Source organism: Ochotona princeps, chromosome 13, assembly GCF_030435755.1.
Source record: "Ochotona princeps isolate mOchPri1 chromosome 13, mOchPri1.hap1, whole genome shotgun sequence".
NCBI classification, from domain to species: domain Eukaryota; kingdom Metazoa; phylum Chordata; class Mammalia; order Lagomorpha; family Ochotonidae; genus Ochotona; species Ochotona princeps.
In genome coordinates, this window is record NC_080844.1 from 16,150,751 (window position 1) to 16,167,460 (window position 16,710).

The 16,710-nt window shown below is 45.6% G+C and overlaps 1 protein-coding gene across 1 annotated transcript; it reads right to left on the reverse strand.

The window, feature by feature from the left end:
- Nucleotides 1-346: 346 nt before the first annotated feature.
- LOC101526962 (interferon-induced protein with tetratricopeptide repeats 1B) lies at nucleotides 347-8,755 on the reverse strand. The gene is made up of 2 exons (XM_036495694.2): nucleotides 8,662-8,755; nucleotides 347-2,377 (listed from the first exon to the last, which is right to left on the reverse strand). Exons 1-2 carry the CDS (start codon nucleotides 8,664-8,666, stop codon nucleotides 958-960), a joined length of 1,425 nt encoding a protein of 474 aa, XP_036351587.2. The 5' UTR covers nucleotides 8,667-8,755; the 3' UTR covers nucleotides 347-957.
- Between the last annotated feature and the right edge of the window lie 7,955 nt (nucleotides 8,756-16,710).

The following is a 16,710-nucleotide window of genomic DNA, read 5'->3' on the forward strand; positions in this document are numbered from 1 at the left end:
GCAGACAGACGAACATTCCCACTGCTTCATGCTCAAATGCCTGTAACATCCAGTTCTGGCCCAGAAGCCAGGACTTCAAATCAAGTCTCTCATAGGGATGGTGGAGACACAAGCTTTTGCAGTCAGCTCTGGCCCTGAGGCTGTGACATAGCAAGAAGCTGGTGTTGGGAATGCAGCTGGGATTTCAGCACAGCACCTGTTGAAGAATGCAGTCTTACTAAGTGTCATGTTCTCAGGAGTTATTGATCATCAGGCCCCTGCAACCACTAAGGGGGTGAGGCAACTGTGGTCTTCAGCAGAAAAAACCACTGGAGACAGTCTGATTGAACATGACTGTTTATTGTAATGCAAACACAAACTTATATAGACTAAGAAAGGAGGAAGGCAGAAGGTAGTCTCCTGACAGTCCTCACCCAACAATGACACTGTAATTGGCTAGAAGTCATGCCTATTTCTCTGAACTCTCCAATCTCATAACAGGTCACATACAACATGCATAGCTGGCAGACAGACATATGCCACAGGTCAAGTTCACCATGTGTGGCTGCAGGTCAGCTGAAGGTCACGCACACCACATGTGGCTATTAGGCAACATGGGACCACAGCTACTTCTCAGAGTTGCTTGTCAGGGAAATCCCAGCATAGCTCATCCAAGGACAAAGAAGAGAAACTGGGGTGCAATCTACCGCTCTCACCTGTATAGCCAATGAACAGGCTAGGATGAGGTCTTTGTTAGTTAAAACAATAGTTTGGGGTTCCTCCAGGGACACATTGTGCTGTGTGCCTATGACCTCCCACATAGGTCAAGCAATCAGAGATCTAGTAGAAATCTCTCACATCATGTCAAGTGCTACACCAAAAGCCCATCTCAGTTCTACCCTTCAGATGGCAGAGATTAGGAAAAATTACTTTATGATTTGTTAGGAATACATTAATTAGAAAGTGGTGATCCCCATTTCAGAACATGGCATTGAGGTCAGTAGCCAGTCTCAGAGCCTCCTCATAACACAGCAAGGCCTCCTTCAGCTCCCCTCTCAATTTGTGAATGAGCCCAAGGAGGCTTTTGGCTTCCACAACTCGTATCTCCTGGCAATCCCATCTTTCTGCCACTCTCTGTAAAGCCTTGAGGAGTTTTTCCCTGGCATAGGACATCTTTTCTATTTTTAAGCCTGTTAAATACTGAGTGATTGCTTTGTCTTCAGATTTCCTATGATACTGTTGGAATTGGCCATAGTGGTAATGAATGTCTTGCAGGATTTGATCCTCGATGTTTCTGATGCTTAGTGCTTTGTGAAAATGTTTCTCAGCCTCTCCGCACTGCCCTATTTCTGCATACATCTGAGCGAGGTCAACATAAGCCATTTCAAATGTGGGTTTTAGTGTTGTAGCCTTTTGAAATTTGTCTATAGCTAGCTTAATCAATCTGTCCACTTCTCTTTTACTCTGACCTCGAGGCTGCCAGTTGGTAGACTTCTTTATTTGCATCATTTGCTTCCTGTAACAAAGTCCCATCTGGTGATGAAGAGAAGCAGACTTGGGTGTTGCCTTCAAGGCCTCTTCTAAATACCCCAGAGCCTTATCTGGATGACCCTGTCTGCGGTAAAACTTGGCTGCGTACCAGAACACGTAGGTCTGTGAGGACCCATGGCTCAGAGCTTCTTCAAGGTGCTTTTCTCCTTCTGCTTCCTCTCCCACATTCTGCAGCTTCAGAGCAAGGAGAGCTTTCAGGTACCCATCTTGTGGGTTGAGGCTGATGGCCTTTCTGAGGGGAGGAAGAGAGAAGGCTTCGCTGATATCGTTTAGCCCTTTGGCTGAGTAGTCCAGGCGGTAGGTGACAATTGCATAGCCGGTGTTGAATTCCGGGTTTTCAGGGTTCACTTCCAGAGCCTTTTCAAAGCAGGCCTTGGCCCGTTCATTGTGCTTTCCTCCACACTTCAGCAAGGCCCATCCTTCCTCACAGTCCATCTCAGGACACTCCACTCTATAGCAGGAAGAATCTTCAAACTTCTTGCAAATCTCCTGCACCTTGTCCAGGTACTTCTGTGTGTCTTCCCATCTGCCCATGTGGTAATACACCCAGGCATAGTTGCCCCAGGTCACCAGGCTTCTCACATCCAATTGGTTAATGTGCTCTCTTTGGTGTGACTCTCTAGCCTTGTTCAAACTATCCAGGGCATCATCATTCTTGCCCTGTAGATGTTGCATGTAGCCCAGTAGGTTGTGTAGTCCCACACTGTATTTGTCTTGCAATTCAGCTTCTTCTGTGATGCTGCTTTCTAACTCAGATATTTCAGCATCATCAATGAACAGCCCCCATGTAAAGTGACATCTCAGCTGCTCCAGGGCATCTTTGATCAGATGATCATCAGCATTCTTACTGCAAGAACAAGAGTGGAATGTGGTTGTTTGGGGAGGAAGATAGCCCAAAGCAAACTGATTGATAAAGCACCATACAAAATTTTAGTGCCTGTCCTGGAAAAGAGCATAATTGTACAGAATTATTGTTTCGAGTGCAGCTATTTTTCAGATATGCTTGTGCTGTGAATAGATCTTGCTCTTCTCTGTTTGCTGGCTGCAGTATCTTTAAGCCTTGCCACTCTGTGTTTCAGGCTCTATTTGTCCATGTACAGTGGGGATAACAATAAAGCTGATTTAATTGGGTTTGAGAATTATAAAGCAAATTTATGCAAAGCATTAATAGAATCTAATATTCTAAATGAGTTTCCTATCTTGTGGTGGACAGAATTAGGGTACACTCCAGCCACACATGCTAAACCTTCGGAAACATAACTGACTTTAATATCTTAGTCTGAATATAAGAACTCCAAAAAGAGATGCTATACTAAGATATGTTTTTTTTCGATTCTTAGAAATAAGTATAGCTTCCTTCGGGGTGAGTTCACCGAGGGGGAGGTCTCCGTGACTGGGTAGGTCTGGGGCCCACCCACTGCCCTCATTGGGCAATGAACAGGATTGGGGAGGGGCACGACCTTGGGACTGAGGGTTTAAACTTCCAGCAGCTTCCCAGCTGCTGGTGGGCCTCAGGATGGGGCGTCTCATGCCTGGATCCCGACTCCAGCCACCATGTGCACGTGAGCTGTCCCTGGGCAGCCAGGGTGCCATTTGGTGCCAGGCTCTGCCTGCTGGCCGCCCAGCCAGGGAGCTCTGGGATTTTGGTTCTTTGAATCACTGCTTAGGTCGCTCCAGGTTGATCCCACTGTGATTCTGGGATGTGAATCAATCCTAAAGATTCCCAATGACAGTAACTCTTCCTTTGAAGAACTTGTAATCACTTAATACTGCTGAGCACTGAACACCAGTTCATGCAAAAGCTAAGGCTTGGGACTTGTCCAGCAGGATACCCTATTACCTGACATGATGATGGATCAGCAGACAGGTCACATTAGGCAGGGCCATAACATTAACTAGCACTCAAGAACCATATCCGGGGGTAGATACTGTGGGGGATGTGTGGGCCAAACCCTGTGGAAATTCTAGCCCCACTGGTTAATTCAAGAGTTGGGGTGGTGATGGACTAAGCTAGGTGTGACCAAGGAGCTTGAAATGAACCACAGGTAAAGGAAACTGCAACAGTCCGGACTGATCAAGGCAGCAGTACCCAAATGTGCATCCTGAATAGGGTGTGGGGTGGGCCGGGTTGCAACATTCACCAGCTCATATATGGCCAAATGGAAGGCCAGACTGCGCTGGGCACTGGCCTAAAACCCATTGGCATGTATGAGAACTGGGTCTGGGAGTGGATCAAGTGGAGGAACTTGGGAAACTCCCCTGGTGAGTCATAGCTCCTGCTGGTGAACATGTGGTCCAGACCTGGGGGTCAGACAAGCTGGGCAAAGTAGCTCCAACAGTTGGCTAATGTGTAAATTGGTAATGGAACAGGATGTACTGGGCAGGACTGAGTAAACCTTAGCCCACAAGCAAAACTACAAACCAGGATGGAGCACAGATCATGCTGAGTTAAGCTCTTGCACCTACTGGCCTGTGTAAGTCAAGGATGCTAAGCCACAATGTCTAAGACAGAGGCCAGGACAAGTGAGGGGCTGAGCCAAGCTGAGTCAGAGCAACCACTGGCATGTGCGTGATCTATGGCTGGGAACAAGCCTGGTTGGGAGCTCAGGGGACACCCTAACTGTGTTGAGGTTCCTGCCAAGGGGTGCGTGGGCTGGAATGGGGGCTGTGTTCTAACCAGGAAACAGTTGTAGTCTCCCTTGGCACAAGTGTGGCCTGGGACTGGATGCACCAAGCCAGGCCAGATCCGAACACCCTCTGGTGTCCTGGAGGACCAGGGTAGATGTGGGATGGACTAGGCTAGGTCTCAACTCCTACTGAGCCATGTGTGAGCTGTATGTGGGTATGGATGAGCCATGACTGGGCTGAAACATCCAACAGCAAGAACCAGAATGGGGTGAAAGCCAGCCAAGAAAAGCCACTGTTCCTGCTAGGACAGGAGGTGAACTGAGTAGGGCTGGCTCATGGACCCCCTGGTATGTGCAAAATCTGACACTGGGAGGGGTTCTGATGGAGGAGCCTGGGCAACTCCTCTGGCAGGACACAGACCCAGCAGGTAAGCGCAAGAAGCATGATAGGAAACAGCCCAGAACAGGCCATGGAGTTTCCCACAGGCATACATTTGGCATGGGTCGGGGGCAGACCAGGCTGAATCAGTTCATGTCATCCACTGGCAAATCCAAGCACCAGAACAGAATGTGGGTTGAGCCAGGTTCGGTTGCAACAAAAACCAGTGCACAATATGGAATGCCAGGGTGAGGTTGCCTGTACTGGATGTGACTTCAGCACCCCACCAGCACACGTGAGAACCAGGAAGGAAGGGGGCAGAGCCGGCAGGGGGACTAAGGTGGTGGTCTCCTCGCTGGACAGCTACTCCCACTGGAGAGTGTGAGCTGGGATGGGGACAGACCAGACTAAGCAGGGCTACAACACCTGTGCACCTCATGTGGACTAGTTCAGGGAAAAGCCAGGCTGGGCTGATTATTCCTACTGGTGCAAGTGCAAATTAGAGTGGGTGAGGGTTGTTTGTGCTTAGCTGCAGCATCAGCTGGTAGAAGCTGGCACTGGGGGCTAATTCTGTTAAGTCAAACCACAGAACCACCCGAAGAGTGCATAAACCGGGATTGAGAGAGACCTGGGAGGGAAATAGTGGCCTCCTCCCTCTGGGGTTACCACTCCCACAGGAGGGCATGAAAACTAGGACGGGGGCTGGGGTGGCTAGACAGAGAGGCACTCAACAGCATCCGTGAGGGCTGGATAGTTGGGCTGGTTAGAGGGAACAAAGCTTAAATACCCATTGACATGTATGAGAGCCAAATGGGATGTGGGACAGACTGGACTAGTTTGCTACATATATTGGCAAACCAGGGTAGGGGGTGGGGCTGGCGGGGGTTATTGTGGGTCACTCCAACTAGGCTGCAGCTCCCACTGGTTTATGTGAGGGCTGAGCATGTGCTGGGCAGAAGCAGGCTGGACTGCAACACCCATTGGTTCCAGTGGAAGTCGGGACTGAAAACAGAACCAACCCAGCAATTGCAACCACCAGCTGATCGTGGTGATGCTCTGTGCCGGGTCCTGTGCTTGCTAGAACATACAAGAATCTGGTCTGGGGATAACTCAAAGTTTCTTTGGGGATCTCCCCAATCAAAATGGCGGACTCAGAACCCTAACCAAGAAAAGAAAGATGAAAGAACAAGTTAATCAACCACCTCAGCTATATGTTGGCAGCGAAACACTGGGCAAAGACTCTATGATGGACTGTGTCCGTCAGTGGATTCTTCAACGACCTCATCGTGCTTGGAGTGGTGAGACTGGCAGCAATTCATAACTGGTGAACTATCAAAACCACTTGAGCAAGTATCTCAGAGCATGCCCCACATCCTGGACTTGGGGTGGGTGGGAAACTGGGTGGGGCCTCTCCCTCAATAACCCCTTTTACCTCAGATACATGAAGGAAACAATATGGAAATAATAGTGTTACCCACTTCCCTATAGCCCTTGAACCTTTTTACCGTAATTAACTATATAAAGATTGTAAAAAATATAATAATCAAAACAATAAATAAAAAAGAACTAAGCATAATAGGAAAAAATGAGAGACAATGCAGAGAGTTAGTCTTTCCTTCACTGTTTTCTCTTGAAGATTATAACTTACACACCTATCCTAAGATGTCAACATAGGTAACAGACATTAGTAGAGTAATGTGTCTTTGTGATTCCTTGTTTTTTTTCATACAAATTAACTGATTGAGTTCCTACTTCAATTGATACACAAACTACCTCATCACCATATCTCCTTTGGTGTACCCTTTCATGGTTAACCCATATGATTTCCTCCCCTTCCACTCCCACTGTCATCTAGTGTTTAGAAATCACTGATATATTCTTCATCTGTTTCATTTTATCATTTCAAGATTTTCATGTGAATGGAAAATTCATCCAAAAGGATTGGTCCTGTGTCTGAAAACTCCATGTAATATATCAGACGCAGAAGGTAAGGAAAACTACTGTGATCACATGTGCTCATATGGTCAAGTGTTTGACAGAATTTAACATCCTTTCATGATTTGGGGAAAAGGTTTAATCAAATTACAGTAACTAAAGGTGGGGGACTGGTAGGTATTGTTTGGTTGCATTAGGCTGGTTGGTAGAGCCTCATGAGCCAAGCATGATGGCTTTTTATGGAGAAAGCACATGGAGATAAGCTTAGGTTTTTGTGTTTCTCTGCTTCCTGGTTGGTCAAGTGACCGCTCCTCCACCTTCTCTGGAATCTGACTTTGCTGGCAGCGTTCCCAGAACCTACTGCATTTTGACTCAAGCTAGTCACCATATGTCTCGGATTAGTGGCAGACCTTGACCTTGTCTCTGATGCTGGTTTTGGCAGCATTAAGAATGTGGGTTGCAGTGTCATGGCAGCTTGTGTTGAGATTCCAGAGCAAAGTACTCGGAAGGCCAGGCAAATTGATGTTACAGGTTTGGAACTGTTATAGCGCGTTGTGAAATCAGGAGGCTTTAAACCTCACTAAGTGCCAGGGCTGTGCAGCCTAGTGATGATACAAGCAAGTCATTTCTGTGCTGTCAGGACAGAGATCTGCCTTGGATGTGAGGATGATCTAGATACCCTGTCTGTGGGCCCTCAGCTGATAGGAAAAGTCTCTGGGTTTTATCAGTCTCATAGTGGCAGGCCTATCTCTAAATTTCAAAGTTCTAGACTGACTTTCCCACTTGACTCCCATGTGGGTGAAGTCTTGTTCCACTGTGCACTGGCAGAGGCATGAGAGTAATGGTGGTTGCCATCCCTTGGCATCTTGACTAAGGAGAGTTTAAAGTCTCAGTTGTCATGTATTGATCTGTGGGGTGGGCCTGAGATGGTCCTGTGAGCCTGGGTTGTACACTCGCAGGTCTGTTCCTTAGTTCCTTTTTCCTCTGCTGTTAGTTGAGGTGTCTGTCTTCCCATGGCTGTGCCTGGGATGGAGTTGGGGCTGATGTGGGTGATGCTATCCTCCTTCAACATATCCTTTCTTACTCTAGTACCTCAGATTAAAGCTCTGCTCTCCTGTTGGACTTCCTTGACTCTTGTCAAAGCTTGGTTCATGCATAGCTGTTGTAATCACAGTCTCAGGGAAGAAAATGTCAGGAGGATGCCAAACAGTACCCAAGCTGCTGTTTCCTGAGAGAGTGCTTGCCTTGCTTTGCTGAATCTTCGAGAATCAAGGCTGGCATTTGATAAGCATTCAGGAAATGACAGTTAATTTTTATAACAGTTGATTGCTTTCATCACCAGTGAGTGCTCTAGGTATGGAGCTGAGCTGGTCCAGGTTGGTAATCAGCTGAACACTTACCAAAACATGTGCTTCTTCCCAGTGTCTGTCACTGGCACACTGGAGGGAATTGTCAAATGAATCCCGCCTACTGTTTTTTAAGCTCCTTGACAGCAAGACTGAATAGAGTCAAGCTCAGTTGGGAACAGATAGAAATTCTCACACCCAGCTCCCTAGAGTCAAAAAGATGCACGTGTTCCCAAGCACAGAACTCCAACTAAGAATCGTGCTGAGCAGGATGTCAATGGTCCCAGATGGCCTGAGGTGCCCTGGGAAGAAATACCTGGGAATCTAGAAGGCATTCACAGTGACCCAGGGTCCCAGTTGGGCACCAAGTGAGAGCAGACGCCTGCCATGCCTGGGGACATTCACACAGCACTTCCCACAGTGTATATCCCACAGCCCCAAGGGTTCTGTGCTTCCTCCTTGGTGGGAAACCAGCAGAAAGAATGTGTCCTCACACGAGCTGCCCAGCCCTCCACAGAGAGGACACAAAACACGTAGAACAGAATCCCTGAGCCTGGGATCATTTGCTACTCTCTTGCAAAACTTCCTTGGCCGTTTCCCTCCCCTCTTGGTAGCTCCAGTATGAGCTAAACTTCAAATGCACGTGTGTGAAGAAAATCCTTTGTATTTATGACAGTGTCTCCTGAGGTCCACACACATGCCAACATATTCAGCCTGTAAACAAGTTTTTGAAAAGAGTCTTGAGCAAACTTGACCTTATGGAGACCGACTGGTAAGACAGCATTTGCTAACATTTCCTTGAATGCCCCTGTGTACCTTCTGCAGAGAAGCTGAAGCTCCTTACCTCATGGCTGCTGTGAGAGGGTGCAGGGGTTCTGCAGGGATCCCAGGGCTGGATGGCGACCTCAGAGATCTGACTCGTGTGCGCTGTGGATCTGTCGGAGCTGAACCCCGACAGGCCTATAAATGGAGAGAGAAGCCAGAGCTCAGCACATGTTTTAAGGTGTGGCTGTGCTCTTGCCATTGCAACTTGGACCTGAACCTCGGAAACGAAACTACAACATGTAGTTTTCCTGATTCTGGAAACTGAAACTTAACTTGAGACTGCTTTTCTATTTTCTTGTGCAAAGTCGAGAGTGTGAAGCAGCTGTACTGATGTACCATTGCTTCTGTCTTGTCCTTGCAGAGGATGGGAGCTGGCAGATGTAGGTTTGGGCAGAGGTCATGAAGTCTGGGGCCTGGCAAACTTGAAAAAGAGTTCCCTGTCTGCTTTTGTTGGCTTATTGGATATAAGATGTTTATGTTCTACCATACAAGATGGCATGAATGTCTACATGGAAGTCTTCACACACATTTGTAACCGCTTTGAGAGATCACGTAATAGTGATTATACAAGGACTTTGTGTATCAAGCAATGAGTGCTTTTTCTCATTGTTATCGGAACCGAGTGAATGTGTATAGCAGCAGTTTAGTCAAAACATGTTAGGCCTGGGACTGGAGGGGTGGCATAGTAGGCTAAGCTTCTGCCTGTGGGGGATGGTATTCCATCTGGGTGCCCATTTGTGTCACGGCTACATTACATCTGATCCAGCTCCCTTCTTGTGATCTGGGAAGGCAGTGAAGGATGGTCCAAGTCCTTGGGACCTTGCACCCATGTGGACCATATGGAAGAAGCTCCAAGCTCCTGGCTTCAATTCAGCTCAGCTCCGACCATTGTGGCCATTTTGGGAGTGAATTAGTAGATGGAAGTTCTTCCTCTCTGTCTTACCTTCTTCCTCTAATTGTACCATTTGGATAAAAATAAAAATAAAAAAAATCTTAAACATTTTAGGCCTTAATGAGTTTCTTTTTTGTTCTCAGTGAAGAGAGCACTTTGTCGCTGTGTAAGTAGACCAGACTCCTCAGAAATGACTCTCATGGCTGTGCCCGATGGCACCGCTATGCCCTGGCACCTGGCTTGGCTCACCCCAACCTGTCCCATGTAGTCTTCCGTGTTCATGAGAGGTTGGGGAGAAGAAGCCTATGAGAGATTGGGAGCCTGGGTGGGGGCTTGGCTCTTTTCAAAACGAAATATGGTTTTTTGTTTCAAAAATTTAATTGGATTTTAATAGATGCAGTGTAGTTTATAGGTACAATTCTAAAATATATTATTTATTTATTCATTTCTGTCGGTGTCCCTCTAACTCCCACAACCTCACTTTCTTTGGTGTGTTATTTTTTGACTTTCTTCATTCCTTCCTTTCTTTTCTTTGCTTGCTTGCTTGCTTTCCTTCCTTCCTTCCTTATCTTTATTATTTTATGATAGAGTTCCATAATCTCTGGGATTTCCCTTCCCCTCTACTGCCACTGATTTCCCCTATACTATCACAACAGTACATTCCTTCATCAACAGTCATACGTCCATCCTTCTCTTATTTAAGTGAACCCTGACCTTGTAGGTACAGACAATGGCAGAGAGTCCAACATCCTATTATCAAGATATACTTAGTAGTTTCATTAGGAGTCCTTCTTTGATCTGGAAGTAGAGATGTGTACTGCATTGTATCTTCACATCTGCATATGATAGTTACTGAACAGTTTCTATATAGCCCCTTAAATGAAAAGTCATACAACAAAATCAGTAACAGGAAGAAAAATAATTGACAGTAACATGAAGTTAAATGACATGCTACTGAATGACCAGTGTGTCACTGGAGCAATGAAAAAAATCAAAAACCTTTTTAAAAAAATGATCCTACTGTATGACCTATGTATCACTGAATAAATTAATAAGAAAGGGCCCGGCGGCGTGGCCTAGTGGCTAAAGTCCTCGCCTTGAACGCCCCAGGACCCCATATGGGTGCCAGTTCTAATCCTGGCAGCTCTACTTCCCATCCAGCTCCCTGCTTGTGGCCTGGGAAAGCAGTCGAGGATGGCCCAAAAAAGCTTTGGGACCCTGCACCCGCGTGGGAGACCACTAAGAGGTTCCTGGTTCCCAGCTTCGGATCGGCGCGTACTGGCCCGTTGCGGCTCACTTGGGGAGTGAATCATCGGAATGGAAGATCTTCCTCTCTGTCTCTCCTCCTCTCTGTATATCTGGCTTTCCAATAATAATAAAATCTTTAAAAAAAAAAGAAATTAATAAGAAAAAAGCTTTTTGGAAGCAAGAAAATACAAGCAAAAATATGAAAATCTATGTGATGTAGCAAATACAATATTGAAAGTGACATTTATAACAGGTGCTTATAAGCAATCAATTTCTGGAATAAATGATCTAATCATGCATCTGCAGGACTTATTAAAGTAAAATGAAAAGAAAGCAAGAAATGATAAATTCACAGCAAAAATGGAATTGAAACTAAAAAATTAAAAATTGCAACCTGAAGAATCCATTTTTTAAAGATTTATTTATTTCTTATTGGAAAGTCAGGTTTATACAAAGAATGAAAGACAGAGAGAAAGATCTTCCATCTATTGGTTTATTCCCTTAAGTGGCCAAAACAAGCCAGAGCTCAGCAGATCTGAAACCAGGAGCCAGGAGCTGCTTTTGGGTTTCCCATGCACATTCAGGGTCCCAATGCTTTGGGCTGTCTACAGCTTTCCCAGGCCACAACAGGGAGCTGGAAAGGAAGTGGAGCCACATGGATACAAACCGGCACCCTTATGGGAGCCTGTAACATAAAAGGCACGGACTGTAGCCATTTGGCCTCCATGCTGGGCCCAAGAAAGAGCCATTTTTAAGAAGATGAGCAAAACAAACTTTTAGCCTGACCAGTAAAGAAAAGCACAAGAAAAATCAAGCAAAATTATAGATGAAAAAGAAAACATCCTAGGAAACTAGTAAGGTGATCTCTTCTCTCTGAATGGATTTATTGATTGCTCTTTGGTGTCAGCTTTCATTGCTTTTGATATTTTTCACATCAATGTTTATATTATCTGATACAAAAATGGCTTCTCCAGCTTGTCTTTCTTTTTCATTCATCTGGAATATCTTTTTCTATTCTTTTACTTTCAGCTTCCATGTATCTTTATTGGTGAGATGTGTCTTGTAGGCAACAGATAGATGGGTTTTGTGTCTGTATCACATCCACTAACATGACACTTGATTGATGAGTTTAGGCCATTTACATTCAGGGTTGATATCGAGAGGCAGTAATTTTTTCCTGTCCTTTTAGCAATGGATTGTTTCTTGTTTGATTTAATCGTCTTTTGTTGTTTTATTGGGATGGTCTTCAGGTTTGCCTTTGGTTTTGGTAGATGCTCTACCTTTTCTCTGTTGATAGAACATCTTTAAGTATGATTTGTGGGGCAGGTCTGGAAGAGGCAAATTTGTGGAGCTTTTCTTTACTCTGGAGAATTTTCTTTCGTTTTCGAAGACAAAGGAAAGATTTGCTGGGTAAGTTATTCTGGGCTGACAATTTTTTTCCTTTTAGAATCTGGGATATGTGACTCCATTCTCTTCTGGCCTGTAGAGTTTCCTCTAAGAGGTCAGAAGTAAGTCTGATTAGGATCATTCTGTATGTTAATCGATTTTTTTTAAAGATTTATTCATTTTATTACAGCCAGATATACACAGAGGAGGAGAGACAGAGAGGAAGATCTTCCGTCCAATGTTTCACTCCCCAAGTGAGCCGCAACGGGCCGATGCTGCGCCGATCCGATGCCGAGAACCAGGAACCTCTTAGTGGTCTCCCACGCGGGTGCAGGGTCCCAAAGCTTTTTTGGGCCATCCTCGACTGCTTTCCCAGGCCACAAGCAGGGAGCTGGATGGGAAGTGGAGCTGCCGGGATTAGAACTGGCGCCCATACGGGATCCCGGGGCTTTCAAGGTGAGGACTTTAGCTGTTAGGCCACGCCGCTGGGCCCGTTAATCGATTTTTTCATATGCATTTTTAAGGATCTTTTCCCTTTGTTTAACTGAAGAGCACCTGATTATGATGTGTTGTGGCAAAGATCTATTTGGCCAGCCCTATTGGAAGGTCTGGCCTTTTCCTGTATTTTGTTTTCTAATTCTTTCTCCAAATCAGGGATGTTTTCCTTTGTTATTTCATTGAATAACACTTTTTTTAAGGATAGGGCACACCCACTGATTGGAGTGGAGTTTTTTTTTTTTTTTTTGGAAAGTCAGACATACAGAGAGGAGGAGAGACAGAGAGGAAGGTCTTCCATCCGCTGGATCACTTCCCAAGTGGCCACAATGTCTGGAGCTGAGCCAATCTGAAGCCAGGAGCTAGGAGCTTCTTCTTTCCCATGAGGGTGCAGGGTCCCAAGGCTTTGGGCCGTCCTCAACTGCTTTCCCAGGCCAAAAGCAGGGAGCTGAATGAAAAGCAGGGCCACAGGAGTAGAACTGGTGCCCATTTGGTATCCTGGCACATTCAAGGTGAGGACTTAAACATCTACGCTACTGCGCTGGGCCCTCATTGAATACATTTTAAATCCCAGCTTTCTTTTCTGTGCCTTAGGGAACTCACATAACTGTTATATTTGTCCTTTTCAGTTGCACTTCCAGCTTTTTGAATTTCTACCCATTATTGAACTAAATGTCTTTCAATTCTGAGATTCTTCTGCCTCCCTCATTCTATTATTGAGACTTCTCACGGAATTATTAATTTACTCCATTGTGTTTTTCCTTTCTAATATTTTGGCTTAGTTTGGTTTCAGTGCTTTTATTTCCTGTGCAACATATTCCTACAGCAAGTTTTTTTTTTTTTTTCCCAATTCCTTATCTGCCATTTCCTTGATGTCTTCCTCAGTGAACTCTGAAGTTGGCAATGGTCTTTGCTTATTTGTGCGAGAAACATCAGTACTATTCATTGCTGCTAGGTGCCTTCTTTTGCTCTTCGTCATTGTACTTCTGGTTAGCAGATTCTTCTCCTTGGGGCAGGTTTCTAAGCTGTGTCACCCACAGGTCTACAGTTTGATTTTTCCTTATTGCAGTTGCTACATGGTTCTTTATTTGCAGTCACTTGTACCACTCTCTGCAGCTAGTTCCAGTTCTGGTTTCTTATGTTAGAGTTCCACCATGGTCTCCGTAACCCCAGGTCCTGGCTTGCCACTTTCCACCTCCTATGATACCGTGCTGAGTCTGTACCTTTCTCCCATTTCAGGTTCAAGCAGTTTGCAAGATTAGAGAGACACCAGATGTCCTATACAGCTAGGTTGTTGATGGTGCTGATCTTGCTGGAACCTGTTGGCAGTTAGGTCTGGGACCACACAAGCCTATTTTTATCCATATGATGCCATAGTCAGTATTATTTTCCCTATGGGACCAATTCAGTGCACTGAGCTCAGTGAGTTCACTCCCAGCTCAGCGCCTGAGCAGCTCACTTGTCCCTGCATTCTTTCAGTGTTGGTTTCTTGTACTAGGCTTCCACTGTGGTCTCCATAGCCCCAGCTCCTGACTCGCCACTTTCCACACTCTGTGATACTGTGCTGTGGCCACACCATTCCTGCACTGCCTTTCTCCCACTCCCAGTTTGAGCACTGCCCAAACTGGGAGACTAGGGAGATATCAGCTGACCCCAAAATCACTGGCTGCTGGCTTTATTGGAGCCTGCTGGCCATTAGGTCTGAAGGTCACTCAGGCCTATTTTGGATGGAACCTTGAGATGCCAAGTCAGTACTATTTTCCCAGCACAATACATTGATCCAGAAGTGGATTTTCTCCTGGCTATTGTGAACAGTGCTGTTACAAACATGGGGTTGGGGGTTTGGTGCAGGTATCTCTTTGATATGATGCAGTTGGCTCTATGAATGTGGACTAATTTCTAGACTCTCCTATTCCGTTAGTTTGCGTAGTAGTGTTTAAGAACCATGCTGTTTCTAATTACTATAGGTTTGTATTTAGCTTTAAAGTCAGGCCATAAGAGTTTTCTTAGGAAGGATTGCTCTGGATTTTATGGATCTTCTGTGAATCTATGTGAATTTTTGGATTTTTTGGTAACTCTGTAAAGAATGGTATTTGCATTTTGATACAAATTGCATTGAATGTGTAGATGGGTCTATGTGTGGAGTGACTCTGGTAGTTGTGGCAGTAATTGCTGTGGTTTTAGGACAGGGTGCTGTGGCTGGGCCCTTCTTCAGGTCCTGCTGAGAGTCCAGCTGGTGCTGTGGCTGCCAATACCTATAGTCCTAATCTTCAGGTGGGGGATGTGAACTGAACCCTGATTCAGTTGCCTAGAATGACTATGAGCTATTAATAATTTTTTTTTCTATAGGCATGAGTCCGGACAGATGAGTGGAATGTAGGTCATTTCTTTCCTAGGGCTACCAGGTAAATTATGGTCAGACTGAAAAATTTAGAAGTGTTATAGCCCTGGTATTGCAGGGTTCAGTGGGGGTACTACTGAGATTTTCCAGGCTGTGGATGAATTTTTTTAAAGATTTATTTATTTTTATTGGAAAGTCAGATATACAGAGAGGAGGAGAAATAGGAAGATCCTCTGTCTGCTGATTTACTCTCCAAGTGGCCGCAATGCCTGGAGCTGAGCTGATCTGAAGTCAGGAGCTTCCTCTGGGTCTTCCATGCAGCTGAAGGGGCACAAAGCTTTGGGCCACCCTCAACTGCTTTCCCAGGCCACAAGCAGGAAACTGGATGGGAAGTGGGGTCACCAAGGTATGAACGGGAACTCTTATAAGGTCCCACCATGTGCAAGATGAGGACTTTAGCCACTAGGTTACTATACCGGGCCTGTGGATGAATTTTCTATTGGACTCTACAGGGGAAATTTCCCAGGCTGCTTTGGAGTGTTTTAGTATTGTTCTGGGGCTAACACCCCCACACAGCCACAGTGGCAGTATACAAGGAATCTGTGATTTACCCCACAGATTTTTGTAGCTGTGACTGGTACTGGTAGCAGTGGGACAGAGTGCTATTGCACAGGTTTCTGCAACTCTGGGGTGGGGCAGGGGAAGTGAGGCTCTGCGACTTTCCTTAAGCAAGCCTAAAAGTTGCGCATCCCCAAGTTAGCTCCCCAGGGTGAGGCAAAGATCAGTGCATGTCTGGTCTTCTCTCTTAGCTGAATTTGTGATTGCAGAGCACAGTGCTTTCCTACCATGACCTGGGAAGACAGGAAACCACAGACAGCAGCTGTGTTGTGTTGTGCTGTCTCCTCTCTGCTTGTCTTGTGGCATTTTGGTTGATTTTGTACTTGTGTGCTGAAATTTCACACAAAAACCTGGACATTTGACCTGCGCTTAGACCTATCTGTATTCCAGGCTGTGGAAGTTAGCTTGGCTATACTGTGTTCAGCCAACTTGGATCTCTTCAAGATTTGATTCTTATTAATGGTATCTGCCCAAGCTCTGCTTCTTCCTCCTTGCTGCTATGAGCTACCCACTGTCAAGAAGCATGTGGCAAAGTGCAGATTCTCCCTCTGCTAATGCAAAGCAAGCTTGCCTGCAGGACGATGTCTTCATCATGAAAAAGCTCCTTATTGGGAGCAGACAATAAGACTGAATATGAAAGTGTTGCTCCTGTCATGTACGCATTTAATGACAGTGTCAGTGAGGTTATTCTGTGTGTGCTGAAACTATGCATATTAGAAAAATGTAATTCAGGAAAAAAAAATGTAGACTTGAGCTAAGAGAAATGGAGAGTCAGATGGAGATAAGAGATGGAAAACCGTACAGGTGGCTTTTCACCATGGCTGTCGCATCAAGAATCAGAGAGCCAAGTGTGGGTGTCGCATGGTGTGGGCTGAGCTGTGTGAATGCAGATTATCCCTGGCTGGGGGCCTTGGGCGATGCTATGTCTGGTGCTGTAGCATCCCAGTGAGTGACTAACATTTGGAACCTCGTATGCCTGCTATTCTAATGGGGAGAGTGTTAGCCTATTGTCACCTGTCATAGAAGCCAGTGGCTGAACACTGGGTGGATACAGGAAAAAAGGGGCCAGTGGAGGGAAACAACTGTAT